At 31.2% G+C, this 27,030-nt stretch overlaps 1 protein-coding gene across 1 annotated transcript; it reads left to right on the plus strand.

Moving 5' to 3' along the window:
- The first annotated feature begins 3,414 nt into the window (after positions 1 to 3,414).
- On the plus strand, positions 3,415 to 4,590 carry LOC139484288 (cyclic GMP-AMP synthase-like). The gene has a single exon (XM_071268023.1). The coding sequence runs from the start codon at positions 3,445 to 3,447 to the stop codon at positions 4,588 to 4,590; it is 1,146 nt and encodes a 381-aa protein (XP_071124124.1). The 5' UTR covers positions 3,415 to 3,444.
- Positions 4,591 to 27,030: the final 22,440 nt, after the last annotated feature.

Raw genomic sequence — 27,030 nt, forward strand, 5'->3', positions numbered from 1 at the left:
TTATATTAAATTATTATGTATACTCGTATATGTGAAACACCCCCATCTGTTAAAAATCGAAAACGAGTTTAAACCTTGGAAAGAAAGACAAACCTTTCAATTAAACATATAAAACATTTCTGTAAACTATTATATCATTTTTTTAAATGATAAATAGAATATTTAAACAGGTAAATATGTACACACGTGGGATTTTCATACTAAGACAATACTTGGTCATGTTTCATGAAGATTTAAGCTGAAGGCGAAGCCCAGGGCTACAATCTTCATAAAAAATCACCAAGTATTGTCTGGCCCATTTAAATAAAATTGAGAATGGAAACGGGGAATGTGCCAAAGAGACAACAACCCGACCATAGAAAAAACAACAGCAGAAGGTCACCAACAGGTCTTCAATGTAGCGAGAAATTCCCGTACCCGGAGGCGTCCTTCAACTGGCCCCTAAACAAATATATACTAGTTCAGTGAAAAGGAACGCCATACTAATTTCCAAATTGTACCCAAGAAACTAAAATTAAAATAATACAAGACTAACAAAGGCCAGAGGCTCCTGACTTGGGACAGGCGCAAAAATGCGGCGGGGTTAAATATGTTTGTGAGATCTCAACCCTCCCCCTATACCTCTAGCCAATGTAGAAAAGTAAACGCATAACAATACGCACATTAAAATTCAGTTCAAGAGAAGTCCGAGTCAGATGTCAGAAGATGGAACCAAAGAAAATAAACAAAATGACAATAATACATAAATAACAACAGACTACTAGCAGTTAATTGACATGCCAGCTCCAGACTTCAATTAAACTGACTGAAAGATTTTGATTTCATCATATGAACATCAGGCACAATCCTTCCCGTTAGGGGTTTAGTATCATACCATCATAACATATTCTTACTTTCAAATGACCTTACACAATTATCCTTTCCCATTGTAATATTCTAACCTAAATAAGAGTTCACTTTTTATAAAGAACTAATTGTAAATCATAGGTAATCATCATTTCAATGGATGGAATGGAAAAGCTCTGACATTGTTTGTAAGGACCGAATGAATAAATTGGTTTTTTTTCTGCTTCAGGTAAAAATAAATACTTAAATATCTTGAGATTTTTTTATTTTAAAAAGCAACACAATGTTATATAAACCCCGTTTTTTAAATTTGATTTCTATTTATAAATATAAAACTCTCTGTATAAATATTTAAATTCAGACCATTCAACATTAAATGCTTACTTTTTATTGATAAATGTACATGTATTGTGTTTTTCCGAAAAAATCCTTTGTTTTATATATCCGCAGTTTTTTCGTTTTGGCATTTTTTTCTTGAAAGAAAAACAATAAATCATTCAAATGTCAAGTATATAAATAAAATAAATATTATTTACCTGTATTCTTACTCAAATTGTTTTTGTTTATTCTGCATGAATATATGTGTACTATTAGAAAATGTATGACAATTTGCAAAATTCAAAATGTTTTGTTTTAATCTTTGCTCTTTCATCTTTAGTCATGAGGCTCTTTTCCCATGGACAATACCTCAGAAGATTGACACTTAGTTAGTGTAGTTATTTAGAGTTCACATTGATAATTAACTGACAATGAAAAGTCATTCATGTATAGCATTTCATAGTACATGGAAAACTGTGTTCTATGAAAATTAGAGGAGGAAAACTGTCTTTTCATAGGACGAGAATGAGTAATTATGTTGTAATATTTGTATAACTTTAATATTGATCAAAATCTATATTAAAGGTTTCAAGTGGTGTTTTAATTCTTAATATAGATTCCATTTAACCTTTAAATAATCTATTGTAATTATTTTGGTGATCCGCGTGTACGTACCCAGGTAAATTGACATCGTATATTCAACAAAATGGCAGGTAATATATATTCAATGAAAATGTTCTGTTCTCATATTTTCTTCGCTGAATCCAACTACATGTCATTATGAATTATTCTACAAACTTGTTAGTAATTGATGTACTGTGATCTTAACTGAAATACATGAACAACTGGTATGCATAGAATAAAAACATGTTCCTTAACATAAGTGGGAATAAAAAATGTCAGTAACTTCTAATTGAACAGTTTATGGCATTCCGACGTCATTAAAACATACTGCAACTAAAAAAGATACAGAGATATGAATACATTGGGTAAGGCCATTAGTCTACCAGTATAACACACACATACACAACGCAGTATGCTGTTTAAAACCAACACTATTCAAATTCCGATATGAGACAACAATTTTTATATTCAATTTGTAGTATTGAACATCATTTAAATAACTGCATCAAATTATACAGTAAATAGTACATATAAGGTAGTTAACACCCTGATATCATGCATCTGTCTTAATTATTATGTTGTTTTTTTCTTCTTAAAACTATGTTCGAATATAGTTTTCCGGTCAAATGCAAAAAAAAAAATCATTGCTGAAACAATGTTTTACTATTTTATATTTTTTTCCAAACAAAAATTTAGCATTAAATTCTCCTCCACAATGTATGTCAATGTGTTGTTGTTGTCGAAAAAGCCCTAAGATTGAGGAACTTAAATATGTTTGTGAACATAAAACAAAAACGGGTAAAAGCAGTCATAATGTCATAAAGTGTATAAAGCTATGAGGTTAATTTGGCGTTGTCATGTTATGTATATACATTGTATGTCTTCACTGACTCTCTCGCGATCGACCAATATCGACATTATCTATATAAATTGATGAAAACAGAAGTATGTGGAAAATGACATATTTCACTCCTTTATTTAAGTTATCGCAAATCTGATATCTCACTTTCAAGTTTTAACTTCATTTATATATAATATTTGTTTTTAACTTTGCGCTTTGAATTAAACTAAAAAAAACAATGTAACGAAATATAGACTGCTTTTTACATTGAACTGCAACATTTATAGGGTTTAGGTGGAACTGCTTTTATTTAAATATGAATTCACATTTTGAACTAATCATGTATATGATGTAGCTTGGTTTGAAGTTTAACTGGAAATCTGCGAAAAAATATTTTCGTCTCAAACTATTTCATTCCTAATTTAAAGTTGGACTCGATCTTTAGGTTGAAATTAAATTCCGTATCGTATTTACTTAGACGAATAAAAGCTTTTTCGCCCATTTTTCATTCATATGCGGAATAACTATTTTCAACGGCAAAAAAAAAAAAAAAACGCTGCAAAATATAACAAAATAAGGTCTTATCAAATTGTTTATGTTTTCTACATCACATATGATTTTTTTTTTCAACATTGACAACAGACTTTATTTCGGACTTTCTTTGTTTTATTTGGATTATACAATCCTTTTGATTCATGCAATTTTAAATTGAATATTTTATAGAATCGAACACAGCCAGTCTAGCAATAGATCTATACATGTATTTGTGTGAATGCATCGTTGGGAATGAGGAATACGTCAAGAAAATCCGAATAATGAATACAGTACATGATAATTTATCAAACGGCGAGTATAATACAATAATTACAAGTGGAAGTTTTGGCGAGGGAATTCAGATGCCAGGTAGTGATATTGATTTAATGTTCGTACTTAAAGAATATGATGTTTTTGAAGAAGCAAAAATTCAAAAAAATCGAAATACAGCTCAGTTCTTGATGGAAACTGAAGATACAAAGCCAGGTTTTATACGGTTACGTTTTTTGCATAGTAATGATAAGTCTATCTTTGAACTATGTGATGAGATGAGATGTTATAAGTACTTTTCGAATGTGTTGTTCAAAGAAAACTTCATGACCGACGTTTACTCATGTGTTCATGGTCCATGTCTATCTGAAAAAACTGGATTATTTGATGTTGCATACTGTTTACATAGTAAATCATGGGTTAAACCAGTACAACCATGGCTTAAACGATCAAATTACTCATGGCCAGGATTTAAAGTTAAACAAAATATTATGACACATGGCGTTCTCTTTGTAGCTATAGGTGTTAAAGGGTCAGCGTGTGAACAAATAGAATGGCGACTTTCGTTTTCTGTTGGAGAAAAATTTCTAATCTATACATTTACACATACACAATTTATATGTTATTCTTTAATGAAAATTCTTCTAAAAGAGCAGATTGATATTGACATAGATTGTAAAGATTTGCTATGTTCATACTTCATGAAAACAATTTTGTTTTGGTTATCTGAGGAATTGCCAATATCAATATGGAGACCAGAAAATCTGATATCGTGCTTTATGCGATGTTTTAGGAGACTTATTTATTGTGTTGAATACTCAGTTTGTCCTCATTATTTCATTCCCGAAAATAATCTATTTGAAGACAAGATAAAAGGAAAAGCACGTGAAACTCTTTTACATAAGTTGAAAATTATTTACAGTTATGGTTGGAAATTCCTTGTATTTCCTTTTGAAATATCGAATACTGAGATATCATTTCTCTTTGAACAGATTCAACTTAATCAACGAAACACAAATTATGTGAATAATTCAAATCTACAAAAACTATTATCTTCAAATATTCAGTGCATAACTGGTTATGGTATTGCCTCAGATAAATTGTGGGAAAACGGAATACATATGATAATGTCATGTCCCACAAAAGTTCCAAAATAGAAACAATGTGTCTGTACTATATGTCAAGAATGATAACGTTGTTAGAGACGAAACAAATGAAGGATATCTATGACAATAAATCCAAATATCAAGAGTACAAAACTCGAATTAGTGCACTAGTTCAGAATATCTACCATAATTCTGTAACCGGATTGCTCAAGTTAGCCTCTTTTTTCTACAAAACAAAACAATTCAAAATTGCCCTTGTCATTATTCGATATTCTTTATTTAAATGCACACCGGAAAAACTATACCCACATATGAAGAAGTCAGGTTTTCCTCATGACCAATTGAATATCCGTGTATTTAGAAAAATGAATTTTGTTAAACTGTGGAAATACTTACTGGTAGATTACGTAGTGCTATATCCAGACTGTATGTTGACACTAGAAGAGTTAGAAATTGAAGTATCACCGTCAAAATCATGTATACTAAAAGTACCATCAATTGTATATGCTCATTTTCTATGCTTTCTTTGTCATAACCATCTTAACGATGCAAGACGTTGTCAAGAATCCCTCCTACTTTTACAAACAACTATAGAAGAAAACTATCTTCTATCTACTAACATTACGATAGGAGTATCTTACAACATTTTAGGTATTACTTTTGAATTAATAGGAGACAAAGGAGCAGCAAAACAGGCTTTCATTCAATCTATCAGATATTACCCTAATGTAGAAAAAAATACTGCGTATCGAAGATTGATCAGTTTAATGTTCTTTTAACAATGACTAGAAATCAAACTATTTTACATACTAGGTGTTTTTTGTTTATCTCTAATATGATTCGTAAAGTGCTTCCAATACATTACAGTTATCAAGACTTCTCGAAATAATTGGAACCATGGTTAAATGCGAAGTAGCAGAACTATCGCTGAATATTCGCTTTCACAGTAAATGCATATTTTCATTATAAATCAAAATCGAATTCACCTAATGAACACGTTAATATCTTAAACTGTGAAAACATGTAAAATTAAATACATTTTTTTTTTCGCGTTATCTTTAATTTAACAAGTCGTGTCCTATACTCTATTGTGCCTTGTACGACTTTGCCTCCCGAAAGAGCTATAGAAAAACAGTACATTAACGGGTGTTACACGGACTCTTTTTAGTTGATACACGGACTCTTTTTAGTTGTTACACGGACTCCTTATATGAATAGAATCACTCGTGCATGATCAGTGTGTTCATGGGCACTTTAAACTTTCAATTAGATTTGAACTTTTTGGTTCACCGACAAATTTCCTGTCTTTTTTTTTTTTAGAATAGATATTAACGTTAGCATCAATATTTTTTTCAAACAATTTCAGTAAAATATTATTCATATCAGTAACTTAAAAAAGGTGGGGGTATGGTTTTTTTCCTAATTACAAAAACATTTTTATCCCAAATTTTAAGAGAAAAAAAATACTGTGATCAAGCAGATGACAAATTTCCAAATACCGAATATATAATAGTGCTAATTTGAAGAAAAAAAATATTTGGGTGCTGGCGTTGAAAAAAATAAATAATTTCATAGTCAGCAAAGAACATCCCGCCCCTTTAAAAAAAAAAATCGGTCATAAAATGTATTTACTTCAATATATGGACACGAATATTATTTTGGACAATGCTGAAACGAAATGATGATACCGACGTTTATATTTCAATAAAAAAGACAGGAAATATGTAAATAAAAATCAAACATTATCAAAAGATAAAAGCCCTATCAACTCACCAATGCACGATTGATCCTATGAATAAAAAGCATTCGTGTAATACATGTCCAAATAAGCAGCAAAGTTAACAACAAGACAAAATACATGTTTTTCATAACATTTCATTCACTAATGAAGTAGGATATTCATTCTTTTGATACATTATATTGTTATTGAATTTATATATAAATTTAATTCATATCTAATATCAGAGGCGGATTCAGCCGTTTATAAAAAGGGGGTTCCCAACCCAGTACAAGGGGAGGGGTCCAACTATATGCCCAATTCAAATGCATTGATCGTCCAAAAAAAGGGGTTCCAGCCACCGGACCGACCTGGATCCGCCACTGAATATTGAATTCATGTAATTTGGCAGCAAACTTGCAATTTTTACATTTTTTTCAAAGAAGGAATGGGGGGAGGGGGTGGAAGGGCACATCCTTTCTTTTTTCCATCAAAATAAAGGTCTAGCCTGTTTATTTTAAATAAATTTAGCTTTCCCCCCCCCCCCCCCCCCTAAACGTCGTACAAGTCAGATGAAAAACAAAAGTAACAAACAAACAGGCCGGAAACAACCTTCCGAATAGTTTTTCTGCACTTGTAGTCAGATAATGGTTGTTACCGGTCTGTTTCTTTGTTACCTTTGTATTGTATCTAATACTAAGTGTGGATTTACATAGTTTGAGATGTATACATACTAGATTAACGATTAACTGGTGATGTAACACTTTCTGTTCAACTCTATGTCTATGTCGACAAATATTGAAATAACTGATCTACGATTCATGATTGGTTGTAGACAAGTTTCTCTTTGTATTATGAATTTTGCAATTGCGTTGCTTCCTAAGTTGTTCTTATTAGTAGTACACATCTGTGAAGCAATTAAATCATTACACAAGAAATGGCTAGCCCTATTAATATTTGTTCCAATATTATTAAACTTATATATAGTTAGACAAAATGTTAGAGCACATCTAAGGTCGTGTTCACACCAAACGCCGTGTACAGTAAACATGTTTACAATTAGTTTCATGTAATGGACATTGGTTTCACATTAAATTTGTTCACATCTATATACCTTGTTTAATAACCTGTATATAAGAATTGTTCACACTTGTAAATTATATGTCATTTAAATATCATTTCGTAGAACCGAATGCAAAAGTTTCGGACAACTTTTCTAGCAGAAAGAAACGACCATTTGAAATTTTGACTTCAAAAAAGGGTGATTGAAATATTCCGATCCCTATTTGGGAAAAAATATTGTCATACAGATGATAAAAAAAATTATTCTGAATCAAGAGTCTCCCCACACATTATAGTGTTAAATATTGAAAACAAAATTTCATCACCATCATCGAAAAAAAAGTCCGGAATAAAACGTTCATGCGAAATCTGACTCAGATAAAAAAAAATACCCCCCCCCCCTCCCCCACCTTTTTGAAATTATATGGTTGCTCCGTTATGAAAGTCATTTTGATTATTTGCAGTACTTTACATATACTAAAGATGTAGTGGCAGCTGAGGATGAAACAAACAAATTTATTTTTTAGGGTCAAAAACATTTTTTTTTCTACAAAAACTGGAAACAGACTTTTCTTCTGTAAAGAACTTTATTCATAATTGTTCAAAATATCAATTTTATTCAAAAATAGTTTACTCCTTAAATATATACACGGTAAAACTAATGTCCTAAATGCCTAGTTTTGTGTACACTTAACCTACACAAGGCCTACATTGACTATCGACTGTGTGTAGACAAAACATGATTTAAACTACATGTAAACATTGAGTTTTATCAATGGGAACGCAAGTGTGTTTAGTTTACGTGTGAGTTACACTAACACAACGCCGAATTTAGGTCAATGTGAACACAGCCAAGGTAGCCTTATTGTAAACAGCACCCTTTTTCTATTTACAACACTGATATACAAAAAGACTTAAATATTTGTTAGCTTTTATTGTAATTAAGATTTAAACACACTGTTGACTGCTGTTCCCCTAATTTTGACTTTTTTTATCAATTATTTCTGTTTGTTTAGTTCACACATCGTTTTAAGAGAATGTTATGCGACTGTCGTACAAATGAAAGGTTTAGCGCTATCAAACCAGGTTCAAGCCATTATTTTCTACATAATAAAATGCCTGTGCCACGAATATGACACTGTTATCCATTCGTTTGATATGTTTCAGCTTTTGATTTTGCCAGATAAGGGACTTTTCGTTCTCAATTAACCTCAGAGTTCGAGTTGTTTGAGCTTTTTATGAATAAACTACTACAAGTATATCAAATACGTTGATGCTTCCTACTTCCAAACTAGTTATATGCGTATAAATATTCTATTGTTTTTTACAAGGTTGTGAAAATAATGATTGAAATTTAAAAGTGGAAAAGATTAACTAGTTACGTCAAGAATAAACGACAACAAGTGAAAGATATCTGTGATCGTCTGAACGTTTATCGATACACTTAGCTAAATGGTCCAATTTTTTTTTTTCCTTAAAAGAGTCGTTAACTGTAATAGAATGTATATATTATTACTCACATGTACACCAAGTTTTACTCCTGTAGTTCAAACCCGACTACAATATTGTTTTGAAATAACCTTGTACCCAATTAGTTAGGAAACATATTTTGTTTAAATCACTATGATTGAATAGCATACCGTCAGTTGGCGGAAAATGTCAATCCTATTTTTGATGTCAAAGCGCCGCAATGTGGACCACGAACAACCAATCATAATTCAAAACTAAATATATCGCTGATTAATTGTCTCTTCAAAAGTTATTAAAGTAAAAGATTTTAGCTATACGAGATTAGTGTTTTCGATCATATAATACATCCATTATTTAAAACTAAATCAAGAAAAAGTGATCACCGATATTTTGATTTTCAATTGTTACCGTCGGGTACACAATTACTTTTGTTTAATATAAAAAAACTATTTGATAGAATCAGAAACGTACATATATTTGCGTTGTACATGTTAACTAAGGGGGTCGGACGTTTATCGGGACTACGAGATTGGGTGATTTTAAGCTCGGGATTTCGGGATTGATCCTTTTTGGATCAGGGAATGCTTTTTTCTTTTTTCGAATTTCTGAATGTTAGGATTATTAAATTTCTTTGAATTCGAGACCTCGAAATTTCATGTTTTTTAGCCCGGGATTTCGGGATCAGGAAAACTCCGATCCCCCCCCCCCCCCCCCCCCAACCCCCCTCGACCTTCTTCTTAACGATTTATTCGCTTAAGTAGATGCCACTATCGACTAACGGCTACTTTTATAATTATCCCTTACTCGTCATGTACTAGTTGCTTCCTCGTTTTCGTATACCCTCATATTTTATTGATATTAAAGTTTAAATAGTCTGTACGTTCTTAAAATTTGAATTTGTATATGACGGTTACTAAAATCGTGATTGATACGACACAACAGTTTAGACACGATGTCATACAATGTCATCAATTATTGGAAATAATATATTATGTGGCTTTTAACATGTTATAGGTTTTACGTTCTTTCTCAATAGTAGTTAATAGTATGTTTTAGCGAAATAATGCCTGCAAAGTGTGTGTACTTTACAATAGTGGTTGAGTGCCCTTTTGTTGTTTATGACATATTTGTTCGATGTCAATTGGGGATTTTAACAACAGCGAAAGCACTAAAGACACAAATTATAGAATGCTTTCACACTGGAAAGCCGAGAATCTTGGAAAACAAGTCTAAGTTAACATGATTAAGGCGACAGACTTTTACTGATGTATAAATTTTATAAATGCATAAACAAAAAATACTGTTTATTTGTGAATTAAGCTAGTAAGTTATCAACATTGTAAAAATTAGAATCTGCATTTGCATCGAGTGTGATACGATATTTATCCTCTCGAGACGGTTAAACTTTCAAATTGAAAACGCGAGGTATGCCGAGCGTTTTAAATATTTAAAATTAAACTGTCGAGATTGGATAAATGTTGTTTTAAGATTTAGTGGCGGAATCTGTTACTGTTCTGATTTTATAACAATACGCAGGCAAAACTATTTTTTTTTTCTTTTTTTCTATGTGACGTCATCAAGCATGGAAGGTTTTACATGCCGTCCCAATAGTAAATTCAGAGAAAAGCAAGAAAATTCGACTTTTAAATGGATTTTAACCAATGAAGAACAGGGATCAAACGAAACACACATTGATCAATTTTTTTATACAATGGGTACAGAAAAGGGATAAATTGACGAAGAATCAGAGAAAAGAATGTATTGATTTGAAGGTTATGCGATAGCAGGTTTTTTCGTTTCAGTTACGGAAACCATTATTTAAAAAAAAAGTCTGCAACTGCTTATGTCACGTGTTCAATTGTTGTTTTATTGCTTTCAAACTATATCTCCTCATTTTATAAGACGACAATTCAAGGTTACCAACATCAACATGATCAACTAAAGGAATAAAAAATGTCAAATAAGATAGACCCATACAAATGTTAATCCAAGAAATATACATTCTAGACTACAAGATCTAGTATTCATAGATTAAACAATCGATGTGATGTTTTTAAAACAACATGGCGAATGATTTATTCATAACCACAAAAGTACCCCTACCAATACAGATTCCCCTATCCTGATGTAAACTAAAAAATTTTGAACACCATATTTCCACTATATAGATGATGTTCTCTCACTTTATAAAATTTAGTCCTGGTATCTAAGATGAGTTTATTTATAATTCAAAATTTAGTGACTTTGTTAAACGCATCTATCCCATCGAACAAGAGATAAAGGACACAACAGAGACAGTTAAGTCGACCTTATATATTGACTTAAATCTAGAAATTGACAATGCAGGTCGGTTGAAAACAAATCTTTACGACAAAAAAGATGATTTCAACTTTCCAGTTCTAAGTAGCAACAAGAATATTACCATAAAACGATTAGATGTGAAATACCTGAACGTATAAGAATAAAACTATTTATCGGATTTGTTATAACATGAACAACACGACGGGTTAAACATGTGGAGCAGGATCTGCTTACCCTTCCGGAGCACCTCAGATCACCCCTAGTTTTTGCGGTGTAGTGTTGCTTGTTTTTTTAGTTTTCTATGTTGTGTTGTGTGAACTATTGTTTGTCTGTTTGTCTTTTTCATTTTTAGCCATGGCGTTGTCAGTTTATTTTCGATTTATGAGTTTTACTGTCCCTCTGGTATCTTTCGTCCCTCTCTTATATTCCATATCATGATTACCATTAGTTACTATAAACTAATGAAATGAAAACGTCTGTGTTTTAAGTTGTAACTCGTTATCTAAATTAATGTTCTCGGATTTTGGTTCCCAATGCTCTTCAACTTCGTACTGTATTTTATCTTTTTCTCATTTTTGGATACGAGTGTCACTGATGAGTCTTTTGTAGACGCAATGCGCATCTGACATAAATATAAAATGTCTATCCTGGTATCTATGATGAGTTAATATCTGAATGAGTAAATTGCTGAAATTCGTTTACTCCAGTGCATTTAAGCAATTGTGTGAGTTGCCTGTGTCATTTCTTTGATTCATTCGCCCTGGATTTAGCTTTTGAAGTTAAATAATCAACAAAACGTGTTGGCAACCTGCGTTGGTTTTTTTGTCAATATAATCTACATCCAAGAAGCGTTAAAACCAGAATCAGAACGGAAAATTTATGAATAACGTCACGATAAAATATATTTTATTTTTCATTATTATTTCATATCCTTTGATATGTTTGACTTATTCTTTTAAAAAACAAAATAATTATCTATACATGTAGAAGAACGAAAAAATGACCCCCAAAAATAGTACTGAAAATTGACAAATATGTTAGTACTAAACATGGGTAACAGAACTGAAAACATATATTTTTATTAACGAAACAGTTATTGGAAAGATTTGTACTGTTTGATGATATTTTATTTATCAGCACTGTATACATAGGAGAATTGAAAGTTCATGTAAACACTATGTAAATTCTTGCTAATGTAGTCTAAGTTGTCAAAGGAGAGGTGTTGCAAGATGACGTATTGCGGTAAAATATTTCGATGATGCGAAATTAAATTGAAAGGATTGATCGACTGATACTATAGATTAAAATGCTGATACACAATGTCATGTGTGCCCTTGTTTATGTCTGATCTATAAAAGATTATCTAATACATAGTGATATAAAATCTAAATGAAATGTGGATACGTATTATATACTTTGTATAACTGATAATTACAAGTATGTTATAAAATTCTACTCTCAGTGCACTCTCATGATATCAATCAAGCTGGTACAGAAAACATAAGGGAGTTAACTCATTCTAACTCAGCTGAATTTATTAATCCTATAATCTCATAACAGAAAAATCAAGCTTCTCAGTGATAGTGTTTGTCAAACTGCTAAAAATACAATACAAATATTCCTGTTAATTGCGCGGTTCATATATCTTGAAATCTTTATAATTATGAAAACACATTAATTCAAATATTCAATCCAAATTTCATGATAACTAAACGAGTCAAATCTATTGTAATCACAGTGTTGGTTAGCCCCTTAAATGGATTATGAAGATATTAAAATTATTAGATTATCCTTAGATAATTATAAGGATTAAACTTAATTGTATATTGACTGTCCCTTTGATATCTTTCGTCCATCTTTTATCTATATTCAAAACGTTACAATACCAACAAAAAGTATCGGCCTAAACGGATTATGAAATATTGGCAATTTCGAGGATAGTTTTATTATTTTACAATTAAATATATCTTTATTTTAATCACCAAATAATGCCTAATGTTTCATATGAAACTGTAAATGTTAATTACTTATTAACTGGCTTCGTAGGACGATCAACCATAGAACCTAAAATTAATATTGTACATGTTTTTCTATAGGGTATAAATATAATTAGAACAATCAATTCTTCAATGAACCATCTAGTTAATACATTATTGTACTGTTAATGTTGAGATGACAAAATACAGAAGTTAATTAAAATGACATAATTACACGGTGGGTATGGTTGTCCTGCGAGAGAACGTTCTGTGCTGGTGATTCGGTCCTGACGGGTGCTGGTGATCAATGAAAAAATGTAAACAAAGACGAAAATGATGATTTTTGACGTTTTCACTCATAAAAAATGGAAGAAAACAGTTGAGATTTTTCAATTTTGTTTCTTATGGGTTCATATGTAAACCATTAAAAAGTTGACTCTCTAAACTGTTTCAGTAAGCGTAACACAAAAATGCTCATTTTCAGAAAATCTAGCACTGAAAAAATAAAACAAAAATGCTCATGGAGTCCGCTTTCTACACCGCAATCCACACGACAAAACTATTTTGTGAAAAAACATTGCAATTTATTAAAATTTAGCATTTTCTCAATTTATTCATGTCCTGATACTGTGCTGGTGGGTCCTGTCATTGTGCTGGTGGGTCCTGATACGGTGCTGGTGATTTCGGATAAGAAGTTGGTCATATTTGAAACAAATGTTACAAAATCAATAAAATTGGGCAGATAATTGTTGTCAATAGGATCTATGACTCCTATTTTAGCTCTTGTGCATCCATTTGGCTGTTTAATGTGTGTTTTCAAATGATCGTAACTTGTATTACATAATTACATAAAAGGGCAACATCTGTCGTCCAATATCAGATAACAATATATAGTATCTAAAATAAGAATAGTTTTATTAAGATATTAAATGCCCCTTACATTGATGCTTCAACAATGATCAAAGCCCATGCCGCATAGACATGTTTGTTAGCGCTCCGTATACCCCTCCCCACTTCCAGCCAACCAACCCTCCTCATTTCCTCCTTCATTGTTACAGTGGTGTACCAACACATCAATTTATCACATAAAATAATAACACAAAGACACACATTATTGAACAACGAATGCTCGCAGATACTGAAAGCTAGTTCAAAGCCGCATTTTCAACTAATAGATAAACCATGTTCTCATATACAAAAATCCTAATCGTGTCGATTAAAAAAGTCTTAAAACTTAAGTTCACATTTTAATGTTTGATGAAGCAGAACTTTAAAAGTGTGCAGTGAATCTTGTGCTCACAACAGTTATTGTCATTATTATGTTTACATAAGACTTATAAAGGAATTAAGAAGGTACCAAGAAATATTTTACAGTTCAATTTAATGATCATGAATGGAAGGAAATGGTACGGAAGTTTACATAGGACAAAAAGAAATTGATAGTATTTTTTGGCGAAAGACTTAAACGCTTCTTTGCGTGATATATATAGTACAGCTCTTCTATAAAAGCATGCAAAAAAAAAAAAAACTTTGATTGACTTGCTTGCTATGTTTGCTTGGATGTTTTCAAACAATAGGTAGGCGGAGTTTAAATACATACTGGGATTTGATTGGACAAATACAAACTGACAGGAATTGAAGTTAATGTTTATTGTCCAAACAAATTCTAGTATATAGTAAACAGACTACTTACCTGTCGTTTACAAACATCCAAACAATCATAGCAAGCAATTTTATCAATGGTTTGCTTTGCATATATTAATAGAAGAGCTGTAAATTCTAATTCTTGTTGTCGTAGATGGTTAAATCCTCAACAAAATCTCAATAACTTTGTTGGAACGAATAAATGTTTTAAATAAAATTTTCGTGGATTTTTAGCTTCCACCCTGAATAGGCATGTTAGCTGTTCGTATGCTGTTGCACCTGACGCACGGAAACTTTCACATTTCCATCTTCTTTTCTGAAATATTTTACCCAGCTCATACTTGACAGGATTTTTATCCTAGTAAAAGGCGTAACCAATGAATTGAACGCAAGTTAAAAATTCCTCAATACTATATAATCCATTTTATGTGTCAATTTGTTCGAAAAAAGTCGAAAAGAAGAGAGTTTTTTTAATGTCGCTGGACCCAGTTTCGTTATCTGATCTGAATTTTCTGAAATGTGCAAGGTAGATAGACATTGGCCTTTTGATTTTTTTTTACTCGGTAAGTTTTGCCCTAATTGCTTGAACTTTTGCAATATTAAAGCCGATTTCAATGAGTGTGTAGACAAAGAGAATATCTTTGGTTATCTTGCTTGCTGAACAGAAAAGTCATTGTTAGATTATGTAAACTACCCTACTTTAAGAGTAGACTAGTCCGATAAATGACACATCTTTCTGTCTGTAGGACCAGGCTACTTCGAAAGGAGGGTAGTATACCTTACCTAACAATGACTTCACGGTTTAGCTAACAAGCAAGCTAACCAAAAATATTACCTTTGCCTACATACTCAATGGAATCGGCTGTAACTAAAAACTCTAATACATTTTATTAGACAGTGGTCATGTTTGTTGATGAATATTGTTTTTCCTAGATTTACTCTTGGAAAATCATTTGGTAACATTTGGTCAAGTAATTTCAGAAAAGATTTTTTTGTAATTGCGGACGCCAAGACAATACATGAACCTCACACGACCCCTCGACACAGGTGAGCTTAGATATGATCTTATAGCGATTTGGGTTGATAACCAGTTGAAACTCGGCCAGTTTTTTGTGTGTGTAGATTTGTATTGTTTTAAACTGTTATGACCTTTAAAGTTAAATGTAGGTGTTTAATCTAAGAATTTATTTTTTAAATTTATATACTTGTTTTATACTCAATTGGTAGTATGAAGATACGAGATATTTTAATTTTTGAAATTGACATACATTGTATTTCATAAAATAGTGAAAAATTTTTTAGTGTTCTATCGAACTTTCGAAAAAAAACCTGATAACCGTTCAGACAAAAAAAATTGTTGCAAAAATCTTACAGATACAGCAAGTGATTCTTAATAGCTATAAGATACATTTTTCTTTTAAAATACTGCTTTTAAATCATCCACTATTCCAAGCTTAAAACTTTCACTGTAACCTCGCTCTAACTTATCCCCCATCCCCCCCCCCCCAAAAAAAAACCCAAACAAACAAACCCGTAATACTATTGTCATTCTTATAGTCAGCACTTAATTGTTCACAAACAAATGTGTTTTAAGCTGCTAAAGACATATGAATCAAACGCTCAGAAAGTCCTTTGTTCTATATTTTTCCTCTCCATTTTTATGCAAAACCTTTTACATTTTTATTTTATGGGTTATTGTTGAAGGTCGTACGATGACGTATGGTTGTTAACACATACTTCCTTTGGTTTCTTATGGAAATTTGTCCATTGACAACAAACATACCACATCATCTACTTTATATAAGTATTGTATAAATTACAACGTATTTTGGTGATCTTGCAAAATGATCGTAATCCCGAAAATCGTAAACATATTTTCTTATCTTAAAAGGGGGCAAGAAGGGTTCCATTAACAGGCCAATAAATAAGATTACAGTTAATTTAAAAAAAATAAAAAATAGGGGTATTTTTTTCTCTCATAATAACAGTAAACAGATTCACAACAATGTCAATTTCAAGAAAGCTGACAACAGTTAATTAGTCAATAACAGTACAGCATCAATGATCTTGAATATATGCCACTTTTAACTAAAATATAAAGGCACAGAACCAGGACATAGTAGCACAGAACCAGGACCGTTTTTCTTATCACCAGCACAGCGTCAGGACAATTCCGTTTAACGAACTTGCACGACTTTTGCAATATAATATTGTTGTAATATACTTTGCATGGTACTTATGACGCATCAGAGAAAAATTAAGCAACAAAACAGTCGTTTTATTGCCGTTCTGATACAATGTAAACAAACCCACCAGCACAGAATCAGGACCCACCAGCACCTGACAGGACCAAATCACCAGCACAGAACGTTCTCTCGCAGGACAACCATACCCACCGTGATTAAATCGAAATCAACTTGTTATAAGTGGTCCAAAAAGTCCATTATAGTAACAATTTAAACAAACAAGTAGGTTCGAATTGATCATTTTAAACTAAAACCGGCATTTTAAAAAAATCAAATACAATAACTCATGAAATAGGAAACGCCAAATTCGTACTTGGCGTGTTCTTAAACATCTTATTAAGATTTCGATTTTTATTTTTAGATGCGGATCTCTATACATGTGGAAGTCCAAAAAGAGACAGACTGGCAGATTGACGGACCTAAGGAAATTTTAAATCTTATATATACTGCATTTTTTTATGAGAAGTATTATAAATTTGGACTAAGTGGTTTTGTTTTTGCTTATACGATAAACACATTTGAAATGATATGAATACTATTTACATTTTTGCTTCCATTTTAAAAGTATGTAATAGTAGCAGACAAAACAAGTCATTATATATCGTCGAATCCAAAACATATCGTTTTATGTCTGAAGAATACGTACCAAAACCGTAAATACAGTATAGCTTGTGTCCGTACTTTCTTTTTAAAAATATTAAATGACATAATGCTTCCTTGTTTTCAAAAACCGTACTATTAATGAAAGGATTTATAGTGTTTCCAGGAAATATCACTTGAAATGTTAAAAGTAAATGATAACTGACTTATTGCAAGAACATTTGTTTTTCCTCTATCTTTACTGCATAAGAATGCTTTACAAAAGTCAATAATACTATCAAGTGACCATTAAACAAAACGATGTGACAACTTTACGGTTGTCATTTCGGTTTATCTAAAACACTAGTCTGTAGGGGAATGTTAAAAGTCATATCCATTAAAATAGGATAGCCAGATATTGTTAGATGACTGGATTAAAATATTAACATTTGTAAAATGAGAATTTTAAGTCAACAAGTAAAGATATAAAGTCAATAACAGAACATAGCAGTAAATTTGTCTAGATCTGCTCAAATTATTATATCAATATCATTCAGAGATATATTTGTAACGTAAAAGAATATTTGAAGTATGTAAACTTGAATCTGAGTTTTTAACTTAAAAAATAAACGACATCTAATGTTTTATTATTGAACGCCATACGCGCATCCGTCGATCGTCTATGAGAATTTTTTGAAAAACTAAGGATTTTCTTATCCCAGGAATAATTACCTTAGCCGTATTTGGAACAACTTTTTGGAATAATGGGTCTTCAATGCTATTCAACTTTGTCTTTTTTTGCTTTATAACTATTTTGATCTAAGCGTCATTGATGAGTCTAATGTAGGTGAAACGCGTGTCTGGCGTATTAAATTATAATCCTGGTACCTTTAATAACTACATACAGACTCTTTGTTGACGATCGATCGGAATAGTTAAAAATGATGGATTTATATACTACATACTAGTAGGATATCAATAGTAGAATCAGTGTAAAACCATGCACAACGAGTCACAGATGCTATTGCAAAGAACAAATATATTTGAAGTTGTTGTAAAATAAAAAGAAGATGAGGTATACTTTTGTCTGTTCGATGAAATTTCAAGAACGATATCATTACAAAAGCCTTACTTGTGGTCGAGTGAACTATATCAATTGACAAAAAGCGTTATTCTAAAATGTTCTTACATACTGATTCCATTTCAAGAGGGAATAAATCTGATTTATTCAATTTATAACGATATCTTACAGGTTTTATTGGTGTACTTGGGGTTACCAATACATAGTAGGAACCTTAAAATGTTCAGAAGAGGCATTAATCAGTGAGGTTGTTATAATATAAAAATAAGAAGATGTGGTATGAATTCCAATGCGACAACTCTCTATCAAATTCATAATTAGTAAAAGTCAACTATTATAGTAGTATGTCCTTTTACTATATGAGTATATGTGGAGCACATTGACTTGAATATAAGAGAATGCAAAATGTCATGCTTAAGAACATTCTTGGTGGCTGTTTTGTTGGCCGATACAAACACAAACTACTTTGAAAGTACTGAATGGTTTTTTTTTCATATTTTTTCCATTTTTCACAATATGACAAAGAGTGCCTTCTGAACTGATGACACTGCTTTTATTCTATTGTTATAGATAAATGCAGATATGTTGGTTCTTCTTTTCAATACGGAGTTAACCTTTCTGGTTTTAAGGTCCCCCTTGATAACATGGCCATAGGGATGATATTTAAATTTTGACAATTTACAGCCTCAATAGATATCAAAGGTACAAGGCTTACAATTATAATTTGATACGCCAGATGCTGTCTACATAGGGCTCACCAATGACGCTCAGATCAAAAATAGTTATAAAGCCAAACAAGTATTAAGGTGGTACCCAACACTTTAACTAAAATTAATTTGGTTCGTTTAATTTTCTTAAAATTTTGACAAAGTATTTACTTTGACCCTTTGAAAAAAATATAAAAATTTAAAAAATTTTGAACAAATCGTTTAATCAGAAAAATTAAACTGGTTATATAGCAGTTTGACAAACACTCATTTTGATCATTGAGAAGCTTAATATCCCTTTAACAACACAACGTTATTAAAACGTTTAGCTGATTTTACAGAGTTATCTCCCTGTAGTGTTAGGTACAACCTTAAGTTTAAGAGCATTAAGGACACAAAATCAAGCTAGAGGAGTATAATGATCTCCATGACGTCTAATTAAAAATTAAGGCTTGTAACTACGATTCATGTTTTATGAGTAAAAACTATCATCATGTAATCAAAACTAATAATGAATGTAACTTTATCTATACATAAGAAGATGTGGTATCATTATGAGTCAATCATAATAACTTGATTGTTAACTTATTTGGACGTTTAAGTATGCAATGCAGTTACATGTACATATTGGATTTCAAAAATATGTAGGTGCGCTATTACTGTCATCAAATTACCACAACAAGACATTAGCAAGATGCTATACATGTACCTATTTAACAGTTTTACAATTTTGGCCGGCAACGACTTGGAGTATGCTAAATTACTTCTCTCATTTCATTTAAGGAATGACTGTAATATGTTTTTTGTCTATGAAGAAATAACATAAAAAATGTGGTGCATACTGAATAACGCGCGGGTTATTTAAAGTGTGCACCACATTTTGTATGTTATTTCGAATAGGCAGAAAAAATATTACAGTCATTTCTTATAATTTAATTCTTAATTGCATTTAAAACCGGAGTAAATCATGAAAAAAACGTTGATGACGTCACGGTCACATGACAAAATTATGTCTATGGACTAATAAACAAAAGACGTCAGCCAATCAGAAGACACATTACATCCATAATTTAATTATATTAAATTGTCAAAACATCTCCTCGATTGATAAATACAATCCACAGACACCTTTGACACTTTGAATGTAATCTATATTTTCTGATTTTTTTTTTCATTAATTTTGGAAAAAAAAAACAATATGAAACAAGCTTACTACGTGCATTAGGCTTATCAATACATGATAGATTAAACACAGCTTGTTTTTTGCTTTGTTATTTCTTCAGATTTATCATCTGTTATAATCTTACGATTGTGATAATTTTCTTATTTATTTCTGTCCTTATCCGCTATCCACTATTTCAAGCATTGAGATTTTCTTTTCGTCCGCTTTGTGAGGAATGATCTTTTTTTTTACAAACAACAATATCTTGTTATTTGTAAAATCATTTGTTCAACCTCACACTCAGTAGAACGATATAAGATTAATAAAATCTTATCTGTACACGAGCATGTCTCTGAGATAGGCTAGTGTTGAAAATAAAATAAAAGTGGTTCATGAATATTTGGTGATATAACAAACTTAATCATGTACTTAAAATACTCTAACCATTACTTATACATTTAGTTAAATAATATTCAATCCAGTAATTCTTGGTAATAAATATTTAACGTTATTTTGGTTGAGTGACCTTTTTAGACGCAATTGACTGTCCCTTTGGTATCTTTCGTCCCTCTTTTAATCTGAAGACACTATCTTAAACCAGATAAAAACGTGATGTGAATACAGTACACGGAACATTTAAACGCAGATGGCCAAAAGAACGACATTTTCAAAAATACTCTAACCATTACATATACATTTAGTTAAATAATATTCAATCCAGTAATTCTTGGTAATAAATATTTAACGTTATTTTGGTTAAGTGGCCTTTTTAGACGCAATCATCGGCACGAGTCGGGAAAAATAATTGGCTCATGTTTGATTATAGACACATACTACACTTTCAAACTGTTTCTTTTTTCAGTTTTTACTCTGATGGCATTATATTGAATTTTATCGAAAACACCCATTAGCCCGAGGATTCCGAAAATGTGACCAAAATTCCAAAACATGACAAGCGAGCTTCCTTAACAAAATCCTTATATGTAATACGTTTGTATTATGTATCTTTAAGGAGGAAACTTCTACTTTGGTTATATATGATATCGCTTTTTGAGTATCGCACTCTCAAGCAAAATCAAACATGTTTTACCTAAAGCAGAGCTCACGGGATAATTTCGGTGTCTTTGAATGATACAAGTGTGATATTGAAAAAGCTATACGATATTATCTGTTTATCTGCATGAAAGATATATCTTTTATAGTTTCAAGAGTCCCTAACCTAATTCTTAATGACGCGAAACAGATATATTACGTTTCCATGTATTGTTTCAGGAAACAAACAGTGTTGTCTCAATGTATGCAAATAACCGCTGTAAACTTGAAACACTTCATATTTGCAAAGACACCATGGTAATCTTATCATGTGCATTCGCAGTGTGGCAGGTTGTTTAATCGGGTGACTGCTCAATCCTCCTGTTAACCAAGAACAGTTGTGTATCATCAGAAAATAAAATCTGTGAACATCAGTTGTAGAACATAGGTGTTTTAAGACGTAATGTATTTACAATAATAAATGAATAAACATAACTGACAACTTTCAAAAGTTACAAGATACAAGATTTTGTTATTTGACTCAAATCTTATCAAATAAAACAATGTTAAAGATTTATGGATGGATGGTCTTTTAACATCAAGTCAAAAATTATGTAAATATTCAGAACAGGTAAGTATGATATGATTATAAACCCAATTCTGAGACAAGAAGGAATCCATGGGATTTAATATTTTTTTAAATTAGACAAACTAACATAGGAAAAAGCTTTCTTTTGGCAGTCTAACATCCCCGGAAATAAAACAAAGTGATGAGCATGCTATAGCAAATATTACATTGTATTACTAGAAGTGGTGGTAAATGCAATGTAAACAGCCAATCAAGTCACCATACCGAAAGGTGTGAATATAGACATAATAAACAGGTTTTATTGTAAATTTTACAAATTTACATTTGATTTGACATTTATAAAATAACTAGCAGTAATCAGCTATATACATTTTAGTTTGTAAATGTCCTATGCTGGTTTTTTTGTGTACTGTACTGTCCTAAATAAATTCTAGGTATTAGTTATTATTCTGGGGTTAACATGTCGAAATGTACTTTCAATATATTAATTACTTAAATATGTATTTCTCTGTCCTGAGTGTTAATGCATTTCTTTGGACTGTATTCCTGTCATAAACAGTGGTCATTTTAGTGGTATATTTATCATTGCCATAAAGTGCGTGGTGTAGCTAGCCACAACACAAGGTTCAACCCACCGTTTTATTTCTTAGCAGGTCCTGTACCAAGTTAGGAATATGGCATTTTTTTCTAATAGTTAGTTTATATGTATGTTGCATTGTTTTCTCTCAATCGATGTATGACTTTTAAACAGCTGTATACTATTGTTGCCTTTATTCAGAAATTAATCTATTAGTTTGAAGGATTTCTATTCAAACAAAGCCCTTAACTTCAATGTATTGTAATTGTGTCGTTCATCGGGACCCAATTCACACGAATATAAACCGGTTAATCTTTCGTATAGTTACTCATTATCGCTTAATTATCAGTTGTCAATGATAGTCCATTTGACGAACTCCACACATCGTTAATTAAATCACAATCTGTTGATGAAGCTATGAGATAAAAACAACCTTTCTATATTTGAAAAATGTAAACAGATTACTAATTGGATTGGCATTCTTGTGTCTTCATGAACATGATAAAGGTTATTAAATCCTATGAAACTAGAAAATATTTGTACTTAGGAAGCCATACACATCTACACGTTGATATTGACTAATAATTTCATTGTTTAATGAGGAGAATTCTTACAGGTCAAGTATATGATATAAAATGACTTAGATATAAGGCTTTTTCAAGCCTTAAATACGTGTGGAGATTTGTTATGTTATAAAGCTGCAGTTTTTGGAAAGGACAAATATTGAAACAGATATGATGAAAATAACCTTTCCAATTTTAGATAATAAGCACTCATATTGTTTGTTTTGTAATTTCTTAATAAGATTAACTAGTTGTTTGTATTTCTTTTCTCTCAATCGATTAATTACTTTCGAACAACGGTATACTTCTGTTACCTTTATTTAAAACCGTTAAAGATTTCAAATAACTTTACAATCAGAAAAGTCTAACTGTAAAACAATTGTATCGTTAGCCGTTGCTGTTGACAGCTTTCATGTAAAATAAACTTTTCCACATAATTTTGAAGCAGGAAATAAAATCCGTACAAAAAGTAGAATCACAAAAATACTGAACTTAGAGGAAAATCTAATCGGAAAGTCCATAATCACATGTCAAAATCAAATAGCAAGCACATCAAAAACGAATGGACAAGAACATTTACAATGCCACCTGTAAATTACACCAAGGTATTTCAATATGACAGGAAAATCTTGACTTTTACTATTATTTTCTATTTTCTTAATCAAATTCTTTTAAATCATATTGTTGGTTCTTTCTTTTACGAAAAATTTACCAAAACTGCAGTTTAAAGCCATTATTTGGTGTCTGTCATAAATTGAAGTTCCATTTTCGAAATGTATAAAACAATAATTAAACAGTGGGCATGTGAAGTTTAGTGGTGATTGGAAGAATACTTGACAATGACCCTAGTTTGAAATGAATTGGGAATATATACATGTAGGCCGTATCTAAAATACACCTCTAGCATTAGCATTTTAAAATGAATGTGCCTAGCTATAGTACAAAATGTAGTCACGAATATATTGATATAAAAAAAAAAGTTTACATAATCAGCATGTTTATTTTATTATTTTCATTTTCATGTTTAATTTATTTTATCCTTGATTGCTATATATATATCTGCTTTCTTTGTTTGTACATTTATTGAAATAAGTACTATGTTATTATTGGGATACATCATTTATTATTTTAATTTAAGTCCCTTGAATTTTCACTATTTTCATCTCTATATCATGTATATTGCAGTATGCGTTTCAGGGTAAACACCTATCAATTAGACACTAGACTGGGTATATTTTTCGTTTTATTATGGATTCTTTCTTCAAAATGAAATAATATGGGAAAAAACAACATAACAACTTCATGTATGGCTACTGGATTATTAGCTTGCAAGAACTAAGTATCGTCAACTCAGTAATCAGTACGTCACGAATGATATATTATATAATATATTACATTTTCCGTTGATTGAACCAAAGATGCTGTTTTTGTGGTGTATGGCATTCTACTATAGTCCTTATTAGTCATAAATATCTTTCTTAGTTTTTTTACATCCTGGACTCTCCAATATTTTCTCTTAATTCTTCCATATCAATTTTATTTTTCTATTTATCGAGCATGATGCATTTATAATGGACAATAATATAATTAGTGTATCTACATGTGTTGTTGTTTTAAGTTTTTCTGTAGAAAGGGAGATAAACCAATTTTGACTTTGTTCCATGAATATATACTGCAAAGATAATATACCATATTTCCGATCAATTTGTCAGTGCTCCTTGAATATTAGCTACACGTATGTGAATTATGAAGATGTCTCCATGTATAAACATTTATTTATTTTTAGATAGAGAATGGTAGTTTACATTTTTCTGCGTCAATTTTGCATTAACTATTTAGAAATCATTTTGTCTATCAAATTTATACTATATTTGGAACATTAAAACACAAAATGGTGTCGACAGTATAGTTTATTTTAACATCCAGATAACTTTTGAAAGGCAAATTACGTGACTGTACAATTTCAGTTTTAACTCATTTTCATTAATTGCTCAACATTGAAAGCTACACCAAGACAGGTTGCTGCCACGTAGTTACTGCAAAACACAAAATATTTTGGTAACAACAAAACAAACTTCTGTATCAAAGTCTGAAAAATTTGAAAAAACACATCTGCACTCCATAGATAATCAGCATCATCCACATCCCTTTCTGTGTTTACGATTACATAGATATTCCATGTGGAAGAGTTAAGCTTTTTTTCCTATATAAAAAGCTACATATTTGTCATCATCTTGTTCAACTTACAGGTTGTAATGACCTAAATGATGTGTAAGTTCGTGTGACGCCGGCAAATGGAACAGGTCACCATAGCAACAGATTTACAATAACCTTATTTTTCGTTTACATTTAGATGAATTATGAATTCGGACACTATTTGTTAATTGCCTTTTTCCCATTGCTTAACATAGAAATACGTCATAAAATCAACATATCATTAAGTCACCTTCTTCTTAAAGAATCTGAATATGCAGGGGAAAAAATGCAATTAAGTAATGAAGTAAGCAATTATCAATCACTCATCCGAATCCGCTCGACCAAAAAATGAAGTATTTACTAATAGATATAACTGACTATACTTGCTAGATGCAAGATTATTTTGAAATAGATAAATAAATAAAGGAGTTCATTGCAATTAATGGTAAGTCATTAGAAGGTCCGAGACCTCAATTAATTCGTAGTGCACTTCTTTTAGATCATAAATGAAAATTAAAAACATTCCACCTGCGCTTTCTCAATCAAATTTTTACTGTTTGTTATACTACTTTTGGGACAAATTATATCAAAAGTATAGAAAATTTCATCGGCTCTAGCTCAAAATATGGACAATTTTATGTTTAGGACGTCTTGAAATCTTTTGACAGCTTCCGAAGTGCTAATTTTTAATCTTTTTCAGCTGGAACAAATCACTACTTTCCTTTTTCTACAGTGTAATTTCACCCCCTACTTGCAATTTGAGGCATTAAACATGGAGAAATAAATTTGAAAGGAGATGTAAAAATATTGACAAGTAACCAACTGTCAACACTAGGGACCATATTTGTCGACAACGAAAATCAAGGGACGACAATGGTGGTCTCGGACCAGAAGGGAAATTACTTTGTATTTTTTGGGGGGTTAGCGTCTACAAAAACCTTTTTAAATCCGATGATTTTTTATGTCATGTACAAATGTAATTATATAAACAGACTCCTGCCTTTCAACTTACCTGGGAGACGTTTTTGTATCAGATGGAAAATCGAAAAAACTTAACAAAATCGAGTATATATATAAAAAAAGAAGATGTGGTATGATTGCCAAAAAGACAACTATCCACAAAAGACCAAAATGACACAGACATTAACAACTATAGGCCACCGTTCGGCCTTTAACAATGAACAAAGCCCATACCACATAGTCATCTGAAATGAAGCATTTGCCATCAACCTTTCACATATATCAACATAGCATTTTGATTTTCCTTTGGCCTACTTTTCATTAAAACCTTGAGATATTTACGATTAAAGCACGGAAAATAAAAAAAAGATTTCAACAAGAAAAAAAAGTAAGTAGAAATATGAAATGCAATCATATAATTTTATCAGCGCCGACGTCATCATTTTTTTGTTTTTATTATTTGAAATTTATATTTTTAGTGATATTTTTTCAACAATAGATACATGAAACAATATTTACAACAGATGTAATCGTATCAATTTCAGAAATCCATATTTGCAATAAAACACTTGCACATGTTTTATAACAAGATCACGCAATTGCTGTTTGACGTGGAGAGTTGATCTCCA

This window comes from Mytilus edulis, chromosome 8 (assembly GCF_963676685.1).
Source record: "Mytilus edulis chromosome 8, xbMytEdul2.2, whole genome shotgun sequence".
In the NCBI taxonomy this organism is placed as follows: Eukaryota; Metazoa; Mollusca; class Bivalvia; order Mytilida; family Mytilidae; genus Mytilus; species Mytilus edulis.